We start from the raw sequence: 17,228 nt of genomic DNA on the forward strand, positions 1-17,228 counted from the left end.
GTACAATTAATTATTTAATTAATTAATTAGTTCTTCTAGTTCTTTCCAGTGGGATGACTGTTATAATATTATAGATCCCACTCAATTATAAGAGAATTAGAAAAAAAGAATTTGGCCTATGATAGATAGATCCCATTCCCACCCAATTGCAAGAGAATTGAGAAAATAAAAATAAAAATAATTAGGCTTTTAAGAAATTGCAATTATAATATGATTTAAGAGAAAAAAAAAAACCCAAAGCTTTTTTGGGGATTTGGTAACGTCGATTCAAGTCAAGAAAAACCCAGCCGAATTAGAAAGCACTCAGAAAGAGAGAGAGAGAGAGAGCTAAAGCTTCACAATCACAAAGAAACCAAAAGAGAAGCTGTTTTGGCTGTGCCGAGAAGACAAAGCAAAAAGCGGGTTTGTAACTGAAACACACTCACACAGAGAGAGAGAGAGAGAGAGAGAGAGGGAGAGGGAGAGAGAGGCCACCAGACTATTAAAAACCACAGTCCGTTACAGACCCAAAATAGAGAAAAAGAGAAAGAAATAAAAATAAATAAAAGAAACTAGTACGAGCACTAGCAATTATGGCTGCTAGCATAACCGTCCTGTCTGATTAGCCTTTTTGCTCTTCCGGGTCTTCTTGTTCGTAAATGGGGTAGACTATTATGGTATTTACCATAGTGCGTGAAGACTGAAGAGGCTGCTGTTTGAGCCTTTCTTTGCTTTGTTTCAGTTCTCTTGGGTTCTCTGCTCCTGCACGCCACTAACGACGTCGTTGCTGCGTTGGTTTGAGCTTTTGAATGGCACACCTGGAGTGTGACTCCTCGATTTCTCGGGCGGAAACAGGTGGGTTGGTTTGCTTGGTAAGTTGAGCAGAGTTGGATGCATAGGAAAATGAAATAGAAATGTTAAAGATTTTGCCTTTCTATGTGTTTTTTATTTGGGTACTGAGAAAACACGAAAAAACAATCATTGAAGTCTCTAGTTTGTTTTCTGTGTTGGGTGGTGGCCTAAAAAGTTGTTTATGTCTCAGTGGAGGAGGGGAGGATTCTGATAATTCAGCTTGCAGACTATGATAAAGTTTCCATCTTTAATATTTTGAGCTTGTTTTCATTTCTGGGTTTCTTCAGAAACCAAGCACATCATTAGTTTATACTCTTTATGTTTATTTATCATTTTTCTGATTTATGGTATACATTTCGTTTGATAGGCTTTGGAGGTGGTGATCTGTACACAGAGCTATGGAAGTTATGTGCAGGACCTCTGGTGGATGTGCCAAGGCCTGGGGAGAGGGTGTTCTACTTCCCTCAGGGTCATATGGAACAAGTACAATCCTTTCTATCCGCTTGTTTTTGTCGTTTCTTAATGGATCAAAATCTTTGTTTTTTCGTTACATTTGTTTCCTTTTCTGGGTTTCTGATGATTTCTGGTTTTTGCAGTTGGAGGCATCAACAAATCAGGAACTAAATCAGCAAATCCCTCTCTTTAATCTTCCTTCTAAGATCCTTTGTCGTGTGGTTCATATTCATTTACTGGTATTGTGCTTCAGATCGTAGTTTTGCATGTGAATTTATGGTTTTGTGCAATTTTTTGTATTTTGTTATCTGGAAAATTGATTTTTGTTTTTGTTGAAATGAGAGTTTCTTTTAACTTACAGGCAGAACAAGAGACAGATGAGGTTTATGCTCAGATCACTTTGCACCCAGAAGCAGATGTGAGAAACACTTTTTTAGTCTTATTTATTGTTTTGTGTCAATTTGCTCTGTTTGATTACTAAGAAGAAGGAGAAAAAAGATATAAAATCAAAATGTATAACCCAAATGCTGTGAATGCGTTGGCTCCAGAAATTAATGTTAAAAGTCGCTTCAAATCAATTGAGTTATTTTCTTAATAACCAATACTGAAAATTTCACGTTTTTTTAGCTCTTTTCCACAGTTTTTGTAGTAACCAAAAGTGTGTGTATAGAATTATAAGTTCCAGCTCTGAAAGAAGTATAATTTTTTCCCCTTTTCTTTCTACTCATCTTCTTTCGGCTGGTACTACAGCAAAGTGAACCTACCAGTCCTGATCCATGCCTCCTTGACCCTTCAAAGCCAACAGTTCACAGCTTTTGCAAGATTTTGACCGCTTCTGATACAAGCACCCATGGAGGGTTCTCAGTTCTTCGAAAGCATGCCACTGAGTGCTTACCTCCATTGGTATTTACTCTCATTTCCATGCATTTCTGTTGTTTTTATGCTAGTGGTTAATCAACGTTTTCTTTTCATATTTTCATGTGCACTGCTGTTTCTATTTCATTAGGACATGATCCAAGCAACTCCAACTCAGGAGTTGAATGCCAAAGATCTTCATGGGTATGAGTGGAAATTTAAGCATATCTTTAGAGGTATGTGCAGCCAAAAGTTTGCTTTGTATAGAATGTGAATATGGGTTTTTATTTATTGTAAGAACTACAATTATTTGATTCTGAAGTAAACTAATCAGAAGCACTAATATAGTATTTAGCCATGTTGAATGTTAGGAACTGTTCTGTTTCTGTGTATGATTTCTGGGCTTATGTTTCACTTTAATTTCAAATGTTAAGGTCAACCTCGGAGGCATTTGCTTACCACAGGATGGAGTACATTCGTCACTTCAAAAAGATTGGTTGCTGGTGATGCCTTTGTGTTTTTGAGGTACTTGCATTTGAAGTTTAAGACGTTTCTATTTTATTTTTATAATTAATGTGAATGCACCCTTCGTAGCTTGGCTTTTTGTTAACAAGAACCTATTTGTAGGGGTGATAATGGGGAATTACGGGTTGGGGTTCGGCGTCTAGCTCGTCAACAAAGTCACATGCCTTCATCTGTGATATCAAGCCAGAGCATGCAACTTGGAGTGCTTGCAACTGCTTCTCATGCTCTTATGACACGAACCCTCTTTGTTGTGTACTACAAGCCCAGGTTTGGGGGTTGCTTTCATTTATTTTTTGTAATTTAAGCCTTTTCTGTTAGTTGGGAAATCCATTTATTCCAGCACATTTGTTTTTTTATTTCCAGGACAAGCCAGTTCATTATTGGCTTAAACAAATATCTGGAGGCCATTAACAATAAGTTTTCGGTTGGGATGCGCTTCAAGATGAGATTTGAAGGAGAAGAGTCTCCTGAAAGGAGGTGCCTATAATGGATTTTTGGTCATTAATGTTTTCTTAAACTGAACTCTATTGTAAATTTCTACATAATTTATTTGGCCAGGTTCACAGGCACTATAGTTGGTGTTGGGGATTTATCATCTCAGTGGTCTGAATCTAAATGGCGGTCATTGAAGGTTGAGATGTTATTGAGTTACAGATCAGAATGCTGTTTTATTTGCTTTCATTTGTGTACTTATTTTTCAATCTTATTCTTACAGATTCAATGGGATGAACATGCTGCAGTTCAAAGGCCAGAGAGGGTTTCCCCTTGGGAGATAGAGCCTTTTGTAGCTTCTGCTCCTATAAATCTTGCTCAACCAGTAGTAAAGTGCAAAAGACCTCGACCTGTAGAAATTTCTTCATCTGGTATGAAAATTTACTGCTGTGGATTATTTATTGATTAATATTCTTGTTGGAATCTTGGGCGGGTCTTAGTGTCTTGACTTCTATGCATCAATTGGAATGTAGAAATTACCACCAATTCACCTGCTTCAGCTTTCTGGTATCATGGCTCAACCCAGACCGTGGAGTTAAACCAATTAGGTGGTGTTCCTGAAGTCCAAAGCTCTGGTAGTCAGGTTGTCTGGCCTCTGAGGCAGAAAGAAAGCAATAGCAGTAGTTACTCTAGCTCGAGGGTCTACTCAGAGGGCATCTGGCCTTCTTCTCCACACGTGAATGTCTCCTTAAGCCTTTTTCCAGACTTGAAGGAGGGCAACAAAAATGTAACTACGGGTTCTGTTCTCTCTAGCATTGCCTCCCGGGTTTCATCGAAGGCATCATCAAAGCCAAGTAATACCCTGATACCTGGCCAGGTGGGAAAAGAGAAGAAATCTGACAGTTCAGATTTATGGTTGTTCGGATATAACTTGACAAACAACTCTAAAACTGTCTCTCCCCCAGAGAGCGAGCCAGTGTGTAAAACAATGTCGTGTGGTGGTAAAGGACCTATTACAGCTGCTGCATTTGAAGTTGATCAGGATCTGGATGTCTCAAAGCTCTCAAAGGAGCAGAAACAAGTAATCTCAGAGGCATCACCGGGAGACACACAGGGCAAGCAAGGATCGACTCTCTCAACAAGAACTCGTACTAAGGTAAAATGCGGAGTCTTGCTAGTTCTATTGTTTCACACCACTACTTAAAAAAGCAGTTGTTTCTTATGAGCATTTGTTATTGTCTATTGAGAAGGTGCAAATGCAAGGGGTTGCTGTTGGTCGTGCTGTGGACTTGACTTCATTGAAAGGCTACGATCATCTAATTGATGAGCTAGAGAAAATGTTTGAGATCAAAGGAGAGCTTCGTCCACTGAACAAATGGGCAGTTGTTTTTACTGATGATGAAAATGACATGATGCTTATGGGCGATGATCAGTGGCTGTAAGTAACATAAGATTTTGTCTATTGCACCATTTCATTTCAATACAAAAATGAACTAGGGTTCTGAGAATATTCAACTTCTTCCAAATGCAGGGACTTCTGTAAGTTGGTGAAGAAGATATTTATATATTCAAGCGACGAAGTACAGAAGATGAATAGATGTAAGCTTCAGAATTCATCTTTAGATTGTGAAGGGACGGTTAGCGTGGATTCTGAGCATAGATGTGAAACATGATAGTTCAAATTTCCTTACTTCTTGTTGTGGGTTTATTTTATCTCCATTTTCTTCTGGGAGAAGTTAGTTGGTAGTTGTTTTGCTCATATTTTTGGAGCATGTGCTAGGCAAGCAGAAGGCTAGGTTGGGATTTGGGTTTTTGGTGATGGGTTAGCAGACTTTCATGCCAGAAGCAGAGCAGCTACTCTTGATCAGGATTAGAAATGGAATCTGTCAATACTTGGTGTGGTTGTGTTTAAGTTCAGTCGGCCTGTAAAAATACATATATATGTTTGGTATTTGGTTTCAATTTTAGTCCTTTTGGTCACAATTGGCAACTTTTGCTTTAAGATGTCTAAAATGTGGAGGCAGGTGTGTTGTGTTGCTTTCACAAAGATAACTTCTTGGAAAGGAGGTGTGGTGGAGAAAGGGTGAAAAGGAAGTATCAAAAGGTCAAAAATCCATTTGACAACGACAGAAGATATGAGAGCATTATCATTGTCTGTAATGACAAATTCAAGTCACCAACTCTTTCATTTATTCATTTTAAAAATCATTTTAAAAAAAAGGGAAAATTTCAATTGAACATGTAAAAGGGCAATCTTCTTCCCAGTCAAATGTGAGATACTGAAGCAAACAATATGAAATCTATTGCCCATGTTTGAAAAAGCATGTGCTAAGCATGAACTTAAAAATATCATACTGAGGCAAATTTGCATCAGGCTCAGAAATTTTTTGCCTTTATATCATGGGAAAAAGAAACTACGTATTATTATATTATAAACACAAAAAAGGCCCAATTGTCGTTAAAAGAAGTGGCTTTCATGCCTTTTTTCCCCTAGTGTTTTGCAGACATTTCCGGAGTTGGCTTCTTTGAGGTTTCTTGTAAAATTGCTATTCATTTTCAAACAACTTCAGAAGAAAAAGAAGACTGGCAGAGACCCCTTGCCATGCTTTTTTTTAATTATAATTTTTGTAAATAGAACCCTTGCCATGCTCTTTGAATTTTTCTGTACTCCATTATGTTATTCTCTCATTCGGATGTCCGCACGTTATTATTATGCGGATGCCATTATAAACATGGAAGAAAGCAGGGAGGGGTAGTAGAAAATACATAGCGTCCGCATGATAATAACATCCGGACGTCCGTATAGGAGAATTTATATATATATATATATTGTCACACACCGTTAATTTAAATTATTTAAAAAAACATGAATTCTTTTTTAATGCATGACAGAAATTGACAATTTGTATGATAAGATAAGACGGAAGAAGAAGTAGAAGTTAATTGTTCAATATAGAAGAGCATATTATATACGCTTGATTTTAAAGGAAATGGAGCTGGGAAAGATTGTGTGAAAGCTCTGGCTTGTTTATATTCTGTTTTAAAACAATAATGAAAGACACATTCTACTGTCTTTCACGTTAAAAGCATATAAAATATTTCACCAAAAATTGTACAAGACAGGACAGTGGAAGAAAATTTGTCCCTTGCTTTTGTTCTACGTTTATTTGTAGTTTTACCAAAGGGAGGTGCTATTTGCATTCTCCAAACCCCTCTTGCACTTTGGCAAAAGAGCACGAGAGTGCAAATTCTTAATTGGGCTAGCTTTACTTAAACACACAAACTTATTCAGACCATTTTTCATAGAGCTGTAAATTTTTAACGGTGGAAGTTGAGGTAAAAATATACCTGTAAATTCACTCTGCCACTCAATGAGTTAGCCTGATCTAGTCCCTTAGGACTCGTTTCGTGTCTAGAATTGAATTGAATTGAATTAGATAAGTCACTAAATCCAAACTTAGACACCGAACGAGCACTTAAATCTTAATGTCTTTGTCTTCTAAGCCTGGGATCTCATAACTCAAAAGAAAAAGCCCAGAAAATTTCAGGCTCTTACAGCTTCACCTCATCAGCTACAGAATTTTAGTTTCATGGGTTTTATTTTAATGAGCAGCCCTCAACTGATTAATGGGCTTCATTTGGGTTGGGGGGTTTCTGTCGTAAGCATGATTGTTTGCCACCACCACCAAACTCTCTTTCCACTGGAAAAAATAAAAAAAACGTGTTTTGTTTCTTTTGTTGCTTTCTACTTTTTAGAGCTGTATGACATAATTACACTTTAATACACTTTAATAATTGGTTGCCCCAGTTTATGTACTAGTTGAAATTTGGTAATGATTATGGATTTAGTAAGTGTTAGCATTTTTGCCAAATAAAACAAACCATATTATATCAACATCAATTAGGATAGTCGGATTTCTAGATTCAGCCCTCCTCTTACTTCATCCACAGGGAAAGAAAGAGGTAATTTTATGAGGTTAATGTGTGGCAATGAGGTCTAAACTCTGAAACTCTATAGTCAAAGGAGAGATAAATAAAGCACTTCGATCTTTTTGAGATCACAAATCTGCTTTGAGCAAGGGGTTGTTTGATTATGAAAATGACTTGATGCTTTCTACTTTACCCCTTGACTTTTGCATTCGGGTGGCATGCCGCAGCTAACACGCTAGCTAGAACACTGTTTAGCCACATATATCATGAGATCATTGTTTGGACATTTACTAATTTGTCATTTTTCTCCTGTAGTTATAGGAAAATCTTGCTTTTATTATTATATTACTTCTTGCTGTATGTCATATCAGGCTTAGTAGACTTGTAGTGTGCTCCAAAATCAACTAAATGTTGCCAATAGAATCATGTTAGTATCAATTGTTTTTTAATCTGCGAGTAACTCTTAGTTATTGATGCATTGTGAGATCATAAGCTTATTTGCATTACTCATTGCAAGTACTTGAGGCTTATATAAGTAGAGCCCAATTTTCTACAATTCATGCAGACCCAATAGAATCATGTTAATATTAATTATCTATGCGCTCGTGAATGACTGCAAGCTGTTGGTGCATTATGAGATCATCAGTTCGCATTCGCATGGTTCATTTTAAGTATTCGGGGGTCACATTTTTCTTCAACAGGGGGTATATAGAAGTAGAGCCCAATTTTCAACAATGCAGGCAGGGATTTACTTTGATCGTTAATAACATCTATGGTCAATTTGGAGGCAGGTTGTTTAGACTTTCAAAACCCAGCTGGTGTCCTCCTAGTGCCAGCCTCTCTAAATTCAACTCTTTTGCATTAATTTTTTTCTAGTGCTTGAACCTTTGATAGATTTCGATAAAGAAAAAAAAACCTTTATAGATTCTAAAGGACACGCTCATGCACATCTGTTGTTGTCTTGAGAGATTGGGATGGTTGGTTTTTAGTGACAATGGAGAATGACTTTTTTTGGAAGGGCCTTGATTGACTAACTAAAGTCCAAGAAAGGCTCAGTGTACTACTTCTGAAAAGGGTTTTGTTCTCCATCACAGGTTGGCATCCTATGCTTCACAATTGCAATAAGGTATGCTCATGTGCACAATTGTGCTACCATGTGCTACAAGCCCTCATGTGATTGGCAGAGTAAGGCTACCTCAGTGTACAGTGAAGTCATTGTCAAAATTTCCCAGTAACAAAGGAGATAAGATATAAAGCTGCTTTGCTTTTATTACCACATTCTCAAGAAAAACTTAGTTGCAATGAGAATAACAGTGTTATCACGTGTGTCGTTGTAATGCTATCGACCAGAATAGTAAAATAATGCTATTTCTGTTTCGTAAAAGTCTTTCTTCAATATTAATTCTACTTTAAAAGAAAAGAGCAGGTGTAATGGATATATTAGTGCACTCCACCAATTACCCGCATGTTGGGTTTTCCCCCTGTCAAAGTCACAATTATATGAGAGCTTATGTGTTTAGCAAACATAGCAAGGCTCCATTAAGACAGATGTGACTAAAAGTGGTGGCTTTTTCCTTTTAAGACTTTCCTTTCTCTTTCCCTTTGTCTCTCATCTCTTTTAGTCACTCAAAATACTCTTCAACTCTTTTATGAGATTCAATCACCAGAGATCAGCCACAGAGAGATCACTAGAGGCCATGGGATCTGAGGCAGAGGTAGAGGAAGAGGCACTAAAGCTACCCTTGTTTTCTGTCCCTCAAATTCAGTCACTTGAGCCTTCTGGGAGTTTAACCCCACCACTCTACACCTCAGTTTCAGTTCCATTTCGCTGGGAAGAAGAGCCTGGCAAGCCAAGGCCTTGCACTGCCCTCATCACCCTTCCAAACCCAACTGACTTTTCTCATAAGTGCTTAGAACTCCCTCCAAGGCTGCTTTTGGAAACCAAACAACCTTCACCCACCACAGTCCTGGAGGGTCCTTATGTGGGCAGGTCAAAGTTTCAGTCTTCTTCATTTAGGATGGGCATGGAGTGTTATGGTGCTTTTAGCCCTGAGAGAGGGCAGCTTGGTGCCGTGGTTCTGAGCAAGAGAGGGCATAAAGAAAGAGGGTGGTTTGATTCATGGGGGAGGAGGATCTTGAAGGGTAAAAGAGAGGTTGGTGGGGCTAGTTATGTCTTTCCATCATCTGTGGATGGAGAGAGTGATGGCAGCAGTGTGGGAGAGAGCAGCAGCAGTAGGAAGGTGAAGACCACAAGGATTAGAAGAGCTGGGAGCTTTTCTAGTCTCTCTCATGCCAGACCTCATTTCTGGGTAAATATTTCTTTCTTTCATTTCTTTTGTCTAATCATTAGGTTTTAGTTTTAGTTGCCTCACATTCTGGCTTGCACTTTCCTCTACCTGTTAACACTTGACATTATAAATTTGATGGAGAAGAAATGAACTCGAGATAGTTTTTGAGAAACTGGTCCAAAGCCTTTAGAGGTCCCCTAGCTTTTTGCAAAAGGAGGAGGTCCCCTGCATCAAAGTGTACCCAACTAAGCAGGTCTCTAAGTACAATATAAATTGGGTTGCGTAGGGTAGGCTGCGAAAGGGAATGAGGGTGAGAGAACATGTTATGTTGGCAGGTTGGGGCCAAGGCTTTGTACTTGGGAAAAGTCTTTAAGTTTTTAGAATTTCATTTGGTAATTTTGTAGTTTTGTTATATATATATTTTTAATGTATTTGATGTAAAATTACTTTGATTTGCAGACAACAATTTACCAGGGCTTGAAGCAGGCAGTTCCATGGAAGAGTAGAAAATTGAAGAAAGATGGGATTGTGATCTAGACTCATCTCTGTGCGCACCTTAGAGTAGGTCCAAATCAAAATTACCTGTCAACTGCTGCAGTCCAGTAATATTCTATGTGACTTGAAAATGACATTTTCTTTTCTACACAATCAAAGGATTTCATGCTGAAATCCGGAAAAGTGGACGTTGTCATGCGAAATGAAAATGGCTTGTAATTGTGTTTATGTAAAATGTAGACCTTATTTTGCTGTTTTGTTTTCTTCTCCATTAGCTGCAACATATCACTAGTAAATTTCTTGGTTGGGATCACACTTTGCATTGTTTATATATAAAATGGAAATGAAATGGGAAGATTTCAGTAAATTTACATTTGTATATTGGGACAAAAGAATGTTTATACAAGACAATAGAATAAAGAAAAATAGAATCCGAGCACAACTTTTGCAATATCAGTTTAGCTATGTATGCATTTGTATCTAGAAATCCCCTGCTTGCTACCCTTTAATATATAGCTACGATTTGCTGCCCGAATTCTGAAGCAACGATTTTAAGACCAAGCACATTAAAAGAAATGGTCACAACAATTGTATAAGAACACGTTACGGTCTTCAACCATGTAGCAGAAGAAATGAAAACAAAAACTTTTGGCAACATAAGGAATGCATTAATCAGGCTTCAAATGAAGCTCAGCTACTTAAAGTTAACACAACAACGAAACGATTCATAAGCTTACAACAAAAAAGGATAATATTCAATATGCAGTATCACTTAGTTCTCCATAAAAGATTGTCAGGCTTATTTCATTGCTGATGAAAATGGAAATAAGAGAAAAGAGGAGGGGGATTGTTCGAATTGTGTCGCCTGTATCAATGAATCATATCACCTCTACTTTTTACCTGTCATACCTGCAACAACCTGCAAAAAATGTCCAGTTATTCAGAAAAGAGTGATAATAAAGAAACATTAAAGTGAAAAGGATCTTGTTAAAATTTTGTAGTTGCATATGAAATATCTGGCCAAAATAGAGGAGGGTGTGAAATTTATATTAAAATAGACTCGGTTCCTCTTTGGCTACTAACACAGATCAAAGTGAATAATATTTTGCTGATTTTTAGCAAGCAACATCCATCACATGACCAAGCCCTATTTTCCTATCCTTTAGAACTTAGATGCTAATGGCTGTATAAGAGAACATAACCAAATCATGCACACCATGTATGGGATGGAGCAAGTTGAGAGGATCAAGTTGTACTATGTCTCTCTTTTCCTATCCTTTTCAACTTAGATGCTCATGGATGTGTAAGAGCACATAACCTAACCAAGTAGACCTATTTTAAGAGATGGGGAGCAGGTTGAAAAGGTCCATTGCATTCCATGTAGACCACCAATCTAACTATAAGATGAAGTGCAGCCCGGACAATACCAACCTAATAAGGCATACTTATTGGAAACAAGGTTCCTTGAAGAAGCTCAGTACTGATATGCTCTGTGTTGGGACCAATGACAACAATAAGGCTTTATTTATTTATTTATAATTCATAATTTACAACTATTGACGCTACATCTTTTGAGCACTAATTAAATTCAAGTTAAATTTAAGTTCTAATCCCGCAAGGAAGGAATCAGACATGAACATATTCACTATGAACATCATAATATCCAAGTACTCCAACGGGGTAAAATGCATAATTAGGTGAACTATGAATGAAAGATTTAAAACATGCATCATTCAACACTCACATCGCTTAAAGCAGGCTGAGGGATTTGCTTAGAAGCTTCAAAGGAGTCTAGAATTGGCCTTACCACAGCTGGAAGGAAGAGACCTGAAATTTTATCCACAATAACCAATCAGTCGCAGATAGCCATAACCCTAACAGGGATGCCCTTCAATCCTTAATAGATACTGATACTTCTTAAAATGTTTGATCTATTAAACTGAAGATATCAGGAACCAAAATTGACCTCTGTGTCAAAGAGCAAATTGAAAATAGTTTCACAAGTGATCACTTCCTCGTTTATAGAGATAATTTTGTAATTGGAAAATGCAATTCTAATCCATTAAAGAAGGTTTCTTAGGCTGAGAACGTAAAAAAATAAAATATATCAAAGTTCAACTTGGATATCAAAATGAGCATAGAGCTCAAATATCTGATTTCAGGCAATGTTTTTCCAGCCATGGAAGCATATTTTTACTCTCCTAGGATGAAGTTATTGAATAAATAGAACCCAAGCCAAGTCCTATATTTCTCTTCGCAGATAAATAAATACCGATACAAACAGCTCCAAAACATGGAATTCAATAAGTGTAATCCAAAAATGTGATTCATAAGTGAGGAATTAGATAACTAAATCTTCGAAAATTCAGCCAAAATATTATAACTTTGCCTTAAACCGTGTATTTAATTCCTTATTTAAAAACTGAAACAACTTCATAGGGCAAAAAACCAAGACTCACATTGCATCAAAGAGATGTATATATATATATATACATGCACAAAATTACACCTTCACAACTAAACCACTCAAAAGAAAAGAGATTGGCAAATATCTAATCTGAGAACAAAAGCCCCGAATTCTGTAAGCTTTGCACATGAAACAAAAACCCAGTTGATAAAAAATTGCATTAGTGCCTCAATTTTGGCATTCAAATCCCATCCATTTGATCCCAAATCAAATACGGTTTTTGCGAGAGCTCAGAGAGAGAGAGAGAGAGAGAGAGAGAGAGAGAGTACCAAAGCCAGCGATGAGGCAAGAAGCTGCGACCACAGGCTCTTGCGCTACGAACATCCTCAGCTTCTCCATCACTGCCATCTCTCTTAAATGCGTGCCTGTGTATTTGTGTGAGTGACTCTTCTTCTTTGTCTCTGTACCTCTGAGCTAGAACCTAGAGAGCTGAAAATGGAAGCGAAAACGGATCTGCTTGGCAAAATGATCCGGGTCCTTAACGGGTCGGATTCAGCAATTAACATTTGGGCTCAAGCATGGACTTGCTAACTTCACTTAAGTTCTAACCATAGCCCAGGCTGAAACTTGGCTATGGGCTTAGGTGGAATGATAATTTGGGCCCAAAAGTACTAAACTGTATTTTTTCCCTTTTTATTTTTATTTTTATTTATAATTATTTTTTTATTATTTTTATAATAAAGAAATTTATAGACAGACCACAATAACACATCTCATGTCAAGTAAAAGTGGCAAATCTTAATCTTGTCTTCCACGGGTATTATAACATGTACGAGTTCATATTGCAGTACTATATAATAAGAGTATTTATCCTTGCATGTTAGGTCTTATATTCAATTCCCCCTACCCCATATCACTTTGTAAAAAAAAAAGAAAAAGCAGAGGTAAAAGTGGGAAATTTTAGTCTTGTCTTACATTGATATTGTAAACATGTAAGCGGATAATAACATGTGGCTGTATTCTAGTACCATACCATGCTACATTGATCTTACGGTGCCAGTCAAATTCAATCGAACTCAAAAACCCTAACCTTTACTTGTACCACCAATCCAAAGTCAATAATGTTACAAGGGACCGGTAGATACTACATAAGTCCCCATAAATCATACCGTCAAACTCAAAAACACGAGTTTTGAATCCCAAACATAGTCTGCAGGGCGAGGGAAAAAGGAAAAAGGAAAAAGGAAGAAGCAAGACTTGCTATATACACAAAGTGGAAGAATAACCAAACATAATATACACACAATCTCATCCGTCATCACAACATTTATACAAACACATAGGGGTATATTCACATAGGAAAATTAAGAAAATCTAATGGAACACACAGAGAAAGAAATTAACCCAAAACACATTCCCTTTTAAACAATCATTACAAGACCCGTGAAATGGTTAGAGCTCAGAACTCAGAACTACTAGACAGCCTAGAAATGGGGTAACATCCACCCCACAGTCCATCCCAGGAGCAAGCCAGCACCAACAAGACTGAATCCCAATGCAAAAGCAATAGCATACTTGGTAATGTCGTGCCTGGGTTCCGCCCGCCTGCCTCTTTTACCCTTGGGACCCTTACGCCAGCTCCTCCGTGGTTTCCTACCTTTGAATGGCATCCATGGAAGGACCACTGGGACAACAGCAGAGCCTGGCTGGTCATTGTTCTTAATCTGGATGCAAAGGGTTTCCAGCTGCAGCAATTGGAACCACTGCTTATAGGCAAAGAGTTGAGAGGCTTGTTTGAAGAAGAGCTTAAAAATGTGCTCCTTCTCAGCATAAGCTTGCTTTGCTGCCTTCTCGGCTTCCCTTGCACGTGTTTGAGAATGGCAGAGAGCTTCCATAAGCTGAGCTTTGGTAGGTTCTCCCTCAGAAAGTTGTTGTGTCTCTGTGACATCCCTGCGAAATTTAAGATTTGAGTATCATGTGTGTTATGTTGCATACATATGAACGTGAAAAATGAACTTGACTAACTCAAATTTGACAAGACCATAAGATATGGATATCAAAAGTCATATCATTTTCATCTACGGAATAATTTCATTAGTTTCTTTTAACTAAATACCTTTTGGGAAATCAACTTATCTATTTCAGGATATAAAAAAGATGAAACAATTCAAGAAAATAACCATGGGCCCTGAAACATCCACTGAAAATTATCAATCTAATATGTAAAAACTACCTGAATGATTTGTCAGAGTGCCCTTCTTCAGCTGCATCTCCCTTTCTTTCACGTGTTATTCCAGGATCAGAATAGCACCGTGCATGACTGGTCAAATCCGAAAGACAACCAGTTTGGGCCTTCCCATCTAAAGATGTCCCCAATATTACATTGTGGTCAGAACATCCAATATCGGCATACGGATGTCTCTTATGATACATTTTCTGAGGTGGGGGAAGATCACAGTTCTCAATATGGTTAAGTGACTTCTGCGCAACCAAGGAGGCCAATTCATCTCTATCAGTCGTCCGCCACCATGGTTCAGCCCTCCCCCCTCCAATCCAAGGATAGTCACAACAAAATTCCTCGGGTTGTTTGGAAAAGGGGTAATCAATGGTATCCATCCCCATAATTTCATATTTTTCTCTCATATCCTTGTACTGAACAAGTTCCTTCATGTCCTTACCATATTGGGCGTTTACATCTTGCTTTTGGACTTTGCTGTTCTTGTGACCATCAGCATCAGTACATTCTCCTTTCTGTTGGCGGACCTCGCTAGTTTTAGGTGCTGATTTCACAAACCCAGCTCTTAGTGTTTCCATGTCGGCCTCCAATGCATTTAACTGTTCATATGTAAAATCCTTTTGGTACCCATAGCTAGGTTGCATTTGCAGCCACCATCTTGCATCGGGGGGTAGACTGGAATATGAAGGATTCCTGTTAAGAGGCATGAAACCAGCAGCAGGATGATCTGGCCCTCCTGCTGCAGTTGCAGGCCCTGCATCAGCCTGTTTAGTTGTTGAAGATGAGGACTGGCAGCAAGCTAATTTGGGAGCTCTTTTGGCATCTTCTTGAACAAAACAACGATTAGCTGCTCTCTGCCACACGGCCCTTGCTTCTGCTGCTGCCATCAACTTCCTATTCTTTTGCACATTTTACTCTGTAAAATGAGAATATGCTACATATTGTTAGCAAAAGAAGAAAAATATTAGAATTTAATCCAACAGAAAGGATCCTACTCTTTTAACACCCAAAACCCATTAAGGAAGGAAACAAGAGTAGAAACAAAACAATTATTCTGCAGAAGAATCCAAGATAGGTTTCAAATCAAGATTATGCAGGTTTAGCAAGCTAAGAAGAGCACTTTACAGATACGACCTTCCTTAGATTCTTCGGACGGTGTTTATCATTATTTCAACATATTTGATAATTTCACCATTCATTTGGTTTGAATGATAAAATTATCACCATTTCTGAGAGACAGTTCTCAGAGCTATTAAAGGTCCATGGTGCCAGTCGAAGTTATGTACTAGGAAGCTGGAATATGTCTAAAATCTCTTTATCAGCTTCAACCACAGTTATAACTTGATCTATCTATCCATGCATCATTTACTTAATCATATATTACTGAGTGATGATTACCTTCAAGCAAAATTCTTTGCCCTTATTTCAATTAATCCATAGAGTGTCATAACTTACACACTAGAGCTAGCTCTTCATTACCTCAAAAGATAAAAGTTGCTCATGAGATTATAAAGCTTGCTATGCTTTATTATCACGATAAAGCTGGTTTTTCCACAATGGTCAAACCAGCCACTTTGACCGGTGCCAAATTTTTGTATAATAATAACAAGGATCTTCATTCAAATCTCATACATAAATATGATTAGGTGCAAATTCCTAACTTCCAACTTCACAGTCTAATTCCATTACCTCCACTGGAGGTTAAGGCTTGACCATTGAAGGTATGCCAGAGAAGTAATTTAAGAATAGACACTTTGCAAATGCTAAACAAACTAATTGGCCCCTGAGCCAAATAGGAGTTACCAACGACCAACCCTTTAAACATAAAGAAACTGAATGTTCTTTCAATTGTCACCAAAGACCAACCTTCTTTCTATAAGATACACCCCAATGCAAATGCTAAAGGGTTGCCACAAAATAATACTTGCTATAATCCGACCGAATTTAAGCACCAAATCCCATTAACTAATAAAAAATCAAAGGAAGAAAAGTCAACAACGAATCAAAGCCTCATATTCACTAACAATGAAAGCTGTCAAATAAGACTAAACTGAATAATATACTCTTCATGTATGTGTCTAAACAGAAATCAAAAAGATATTTTCACCATTATCAGACAAACCCAGATGAGCAAATATGAAGGAAAACACAACCAATTCCAAAACATAAATAAAAAACCACTCAAAAATACAAGCACCCCAGCAATTCAATTGCCCAAAAAGAACTAAGAAAACAGAGAAACAAACAGACCTGCACTGAATGAAGTGGGAGAAGATGGGCAAGTGGGGTCCTTGTTAGATCTGATCCATTGAATTAAAAAAGCTTTATTATAAAGGAACCGTTGTGGTTCTAAGATGCAAGGCAGACAAAGAATCTAAAACCAAGCAAGAAGAAGATGACCCATGTCAGAGAAGGCCACGAGGGAGGGGAGGAGGGCTTTCGTTTTTCAGTTATCATTTCATACTTCTACGTTGTCGGTTTGCAGTTTTGTACAGCCACGCTTGCTCTCCAATTCAGCAACTATTAAAAAGCTTCAAGCTTAGAACGGCACGACACCGTTTTGCTGACACCAGCATTTTCCAATATCACATGGGGCCCCATGTTTCATAATTTGGGTTTGAATACTAGCATGTAAGTTGCTGGTAGCTTGGATCCGCTGGTGGGTTAGTGACACGTGGCACTGATGGGAAATCCAAGGGCGGCGATGGACCCCACATGTAACATAGGATAGGATTAGACACTAATCTGTTTTTTTTATTTTTTATTTATAAATATT

The 17,228-nt window shown here is 37.8% G+C and overlaps 4 protein-coding genes across 5 annotated transcripts; 2 read left to right on the forward strand and 2 right to left on the reverse strand.

Moving 5' to 3' along the window:
• The first annotated feature begins 256 nt into the window (after window positions 1-256).
• Window positions 257-5,079, forward strand: ARF11 (auxin response factor 11). The gene is made up of 14 exons (XM_021959331.2): window positions 257-834; window positions 1,199-1,314; window positions 1,428-1,523; window positions 1,646-1,702; window positions 2,035-2,187; window positions 2,291-2,375; window positions 2,574-2,664; window positions 2,767-2,931; window positions 3,028-3,141; window positions 3,223-3,295; window positions 3,380-3,527; window positions 3,630-4,252; window positions 4,347-4,534; window positions 4,628-5,079. Exons 1-14 carry the CDS (start codon window positions 789-791, stop codon window positions 4,767-4,769), a joined length of 2,097 nt encoding a protein of 698 aa, XP_021815023.2. The 5' UTR covers window positions 257-788; the 3' UTR covers window positions 4,770-5,079.
• A 3,442-nt stretch (window positions 5,080-8,521) lies between these two features.
• Window positions 8,522-10,066, forward strand: LOC110757651 (uncharacterized protein At4g00950). Its single transcript, XM_021959337.2, has 2 exons — window positions 8,522-9,335; window positions 9,774-10,066. Exons 1-2 carry the CDS (start codon window positions 8,676-8,678, stop codon window positions 9,849-9,851), a joined length of 738 nt encoding a protein of 245 aa, XP_021815029.1. The 5' UTR covers window positions 8,522-8,675; the 3' UTR covers window positions 9,852-10,066.
• Window positions 10,067-10,455: 389 nt separating this feature from the next.
• On the reverse strand, window positions 10,456-12,709 carry LOC110757652 (fiber). The gene is made up of 3 exons (XM_021959338.2): window positions 12,546-12,709; window positions 11,554-11,636; window positions 10,456-10,728 (listed from the first exon to the last, which is right to left on the reverse strand). The coding sequence occupies exons 1-3, from the start codon at window positions 12,622-12,624 to the stop codon at window positions 10,699-10,701; spliced, it is 192 nt and encodes a 63-aa protein (XP_021815030.2). The 5' UTR covers window positions 12,625-12,709; the 3' UTR covers window positions 10,456-10,698.
• A 781-nt stretch (window positions 12,710-13,490) lies between these two features.
• Window positions 13,491-16,964, reverse strand: LOC110757642 (uncharacterized). Of its 2 annotated transcripts, none has more exons than XM_021959327.2 (3): window positions 16,703-16,964; window positions 14,450-15,368; window positions 13,491-14,166 (listed from the first exon to the last, which is right to left on the reverse strand). In XM_021959327.2, the coding sequence occupies exons 2-3, from the start codon at window positions 15,337-15,339 to the stop codon at window positions 13,701-13,703; spliced, it is 1,356 nt and encodes a 451-aa protein (XP_021815019.1). In that variant the 5' UTR covers window positions 15,340-15,368; window positions 16,703-16,964; the 3' UTR covers window positions 13,491-13,700. The 2 variants fall into 2 exon arrangements, with proteins under 2 accessions (XP_021815019.1, XP_088105389.1); XM_088249263.1 differs by having other exon boundaries at window positions 14,450-15,386.
• Between the last annotated feature and the right edge of the window lie 264 nt (window positions 16,965-17,228).

This window comes from Prunus avium, chromosome 2, assembly GCF_965620075.1.
Source record: "Prunus avium chromosome 2, drPruAviu1.hap1.1, whole genome shotgun sequence".
Classification (NCBI taxonomy): Eukaryota; Viridiplantae; Streptophyta; class Magnoliopsida; order Rosales; family Rosaceae; genus Prunus; species Prunus avium.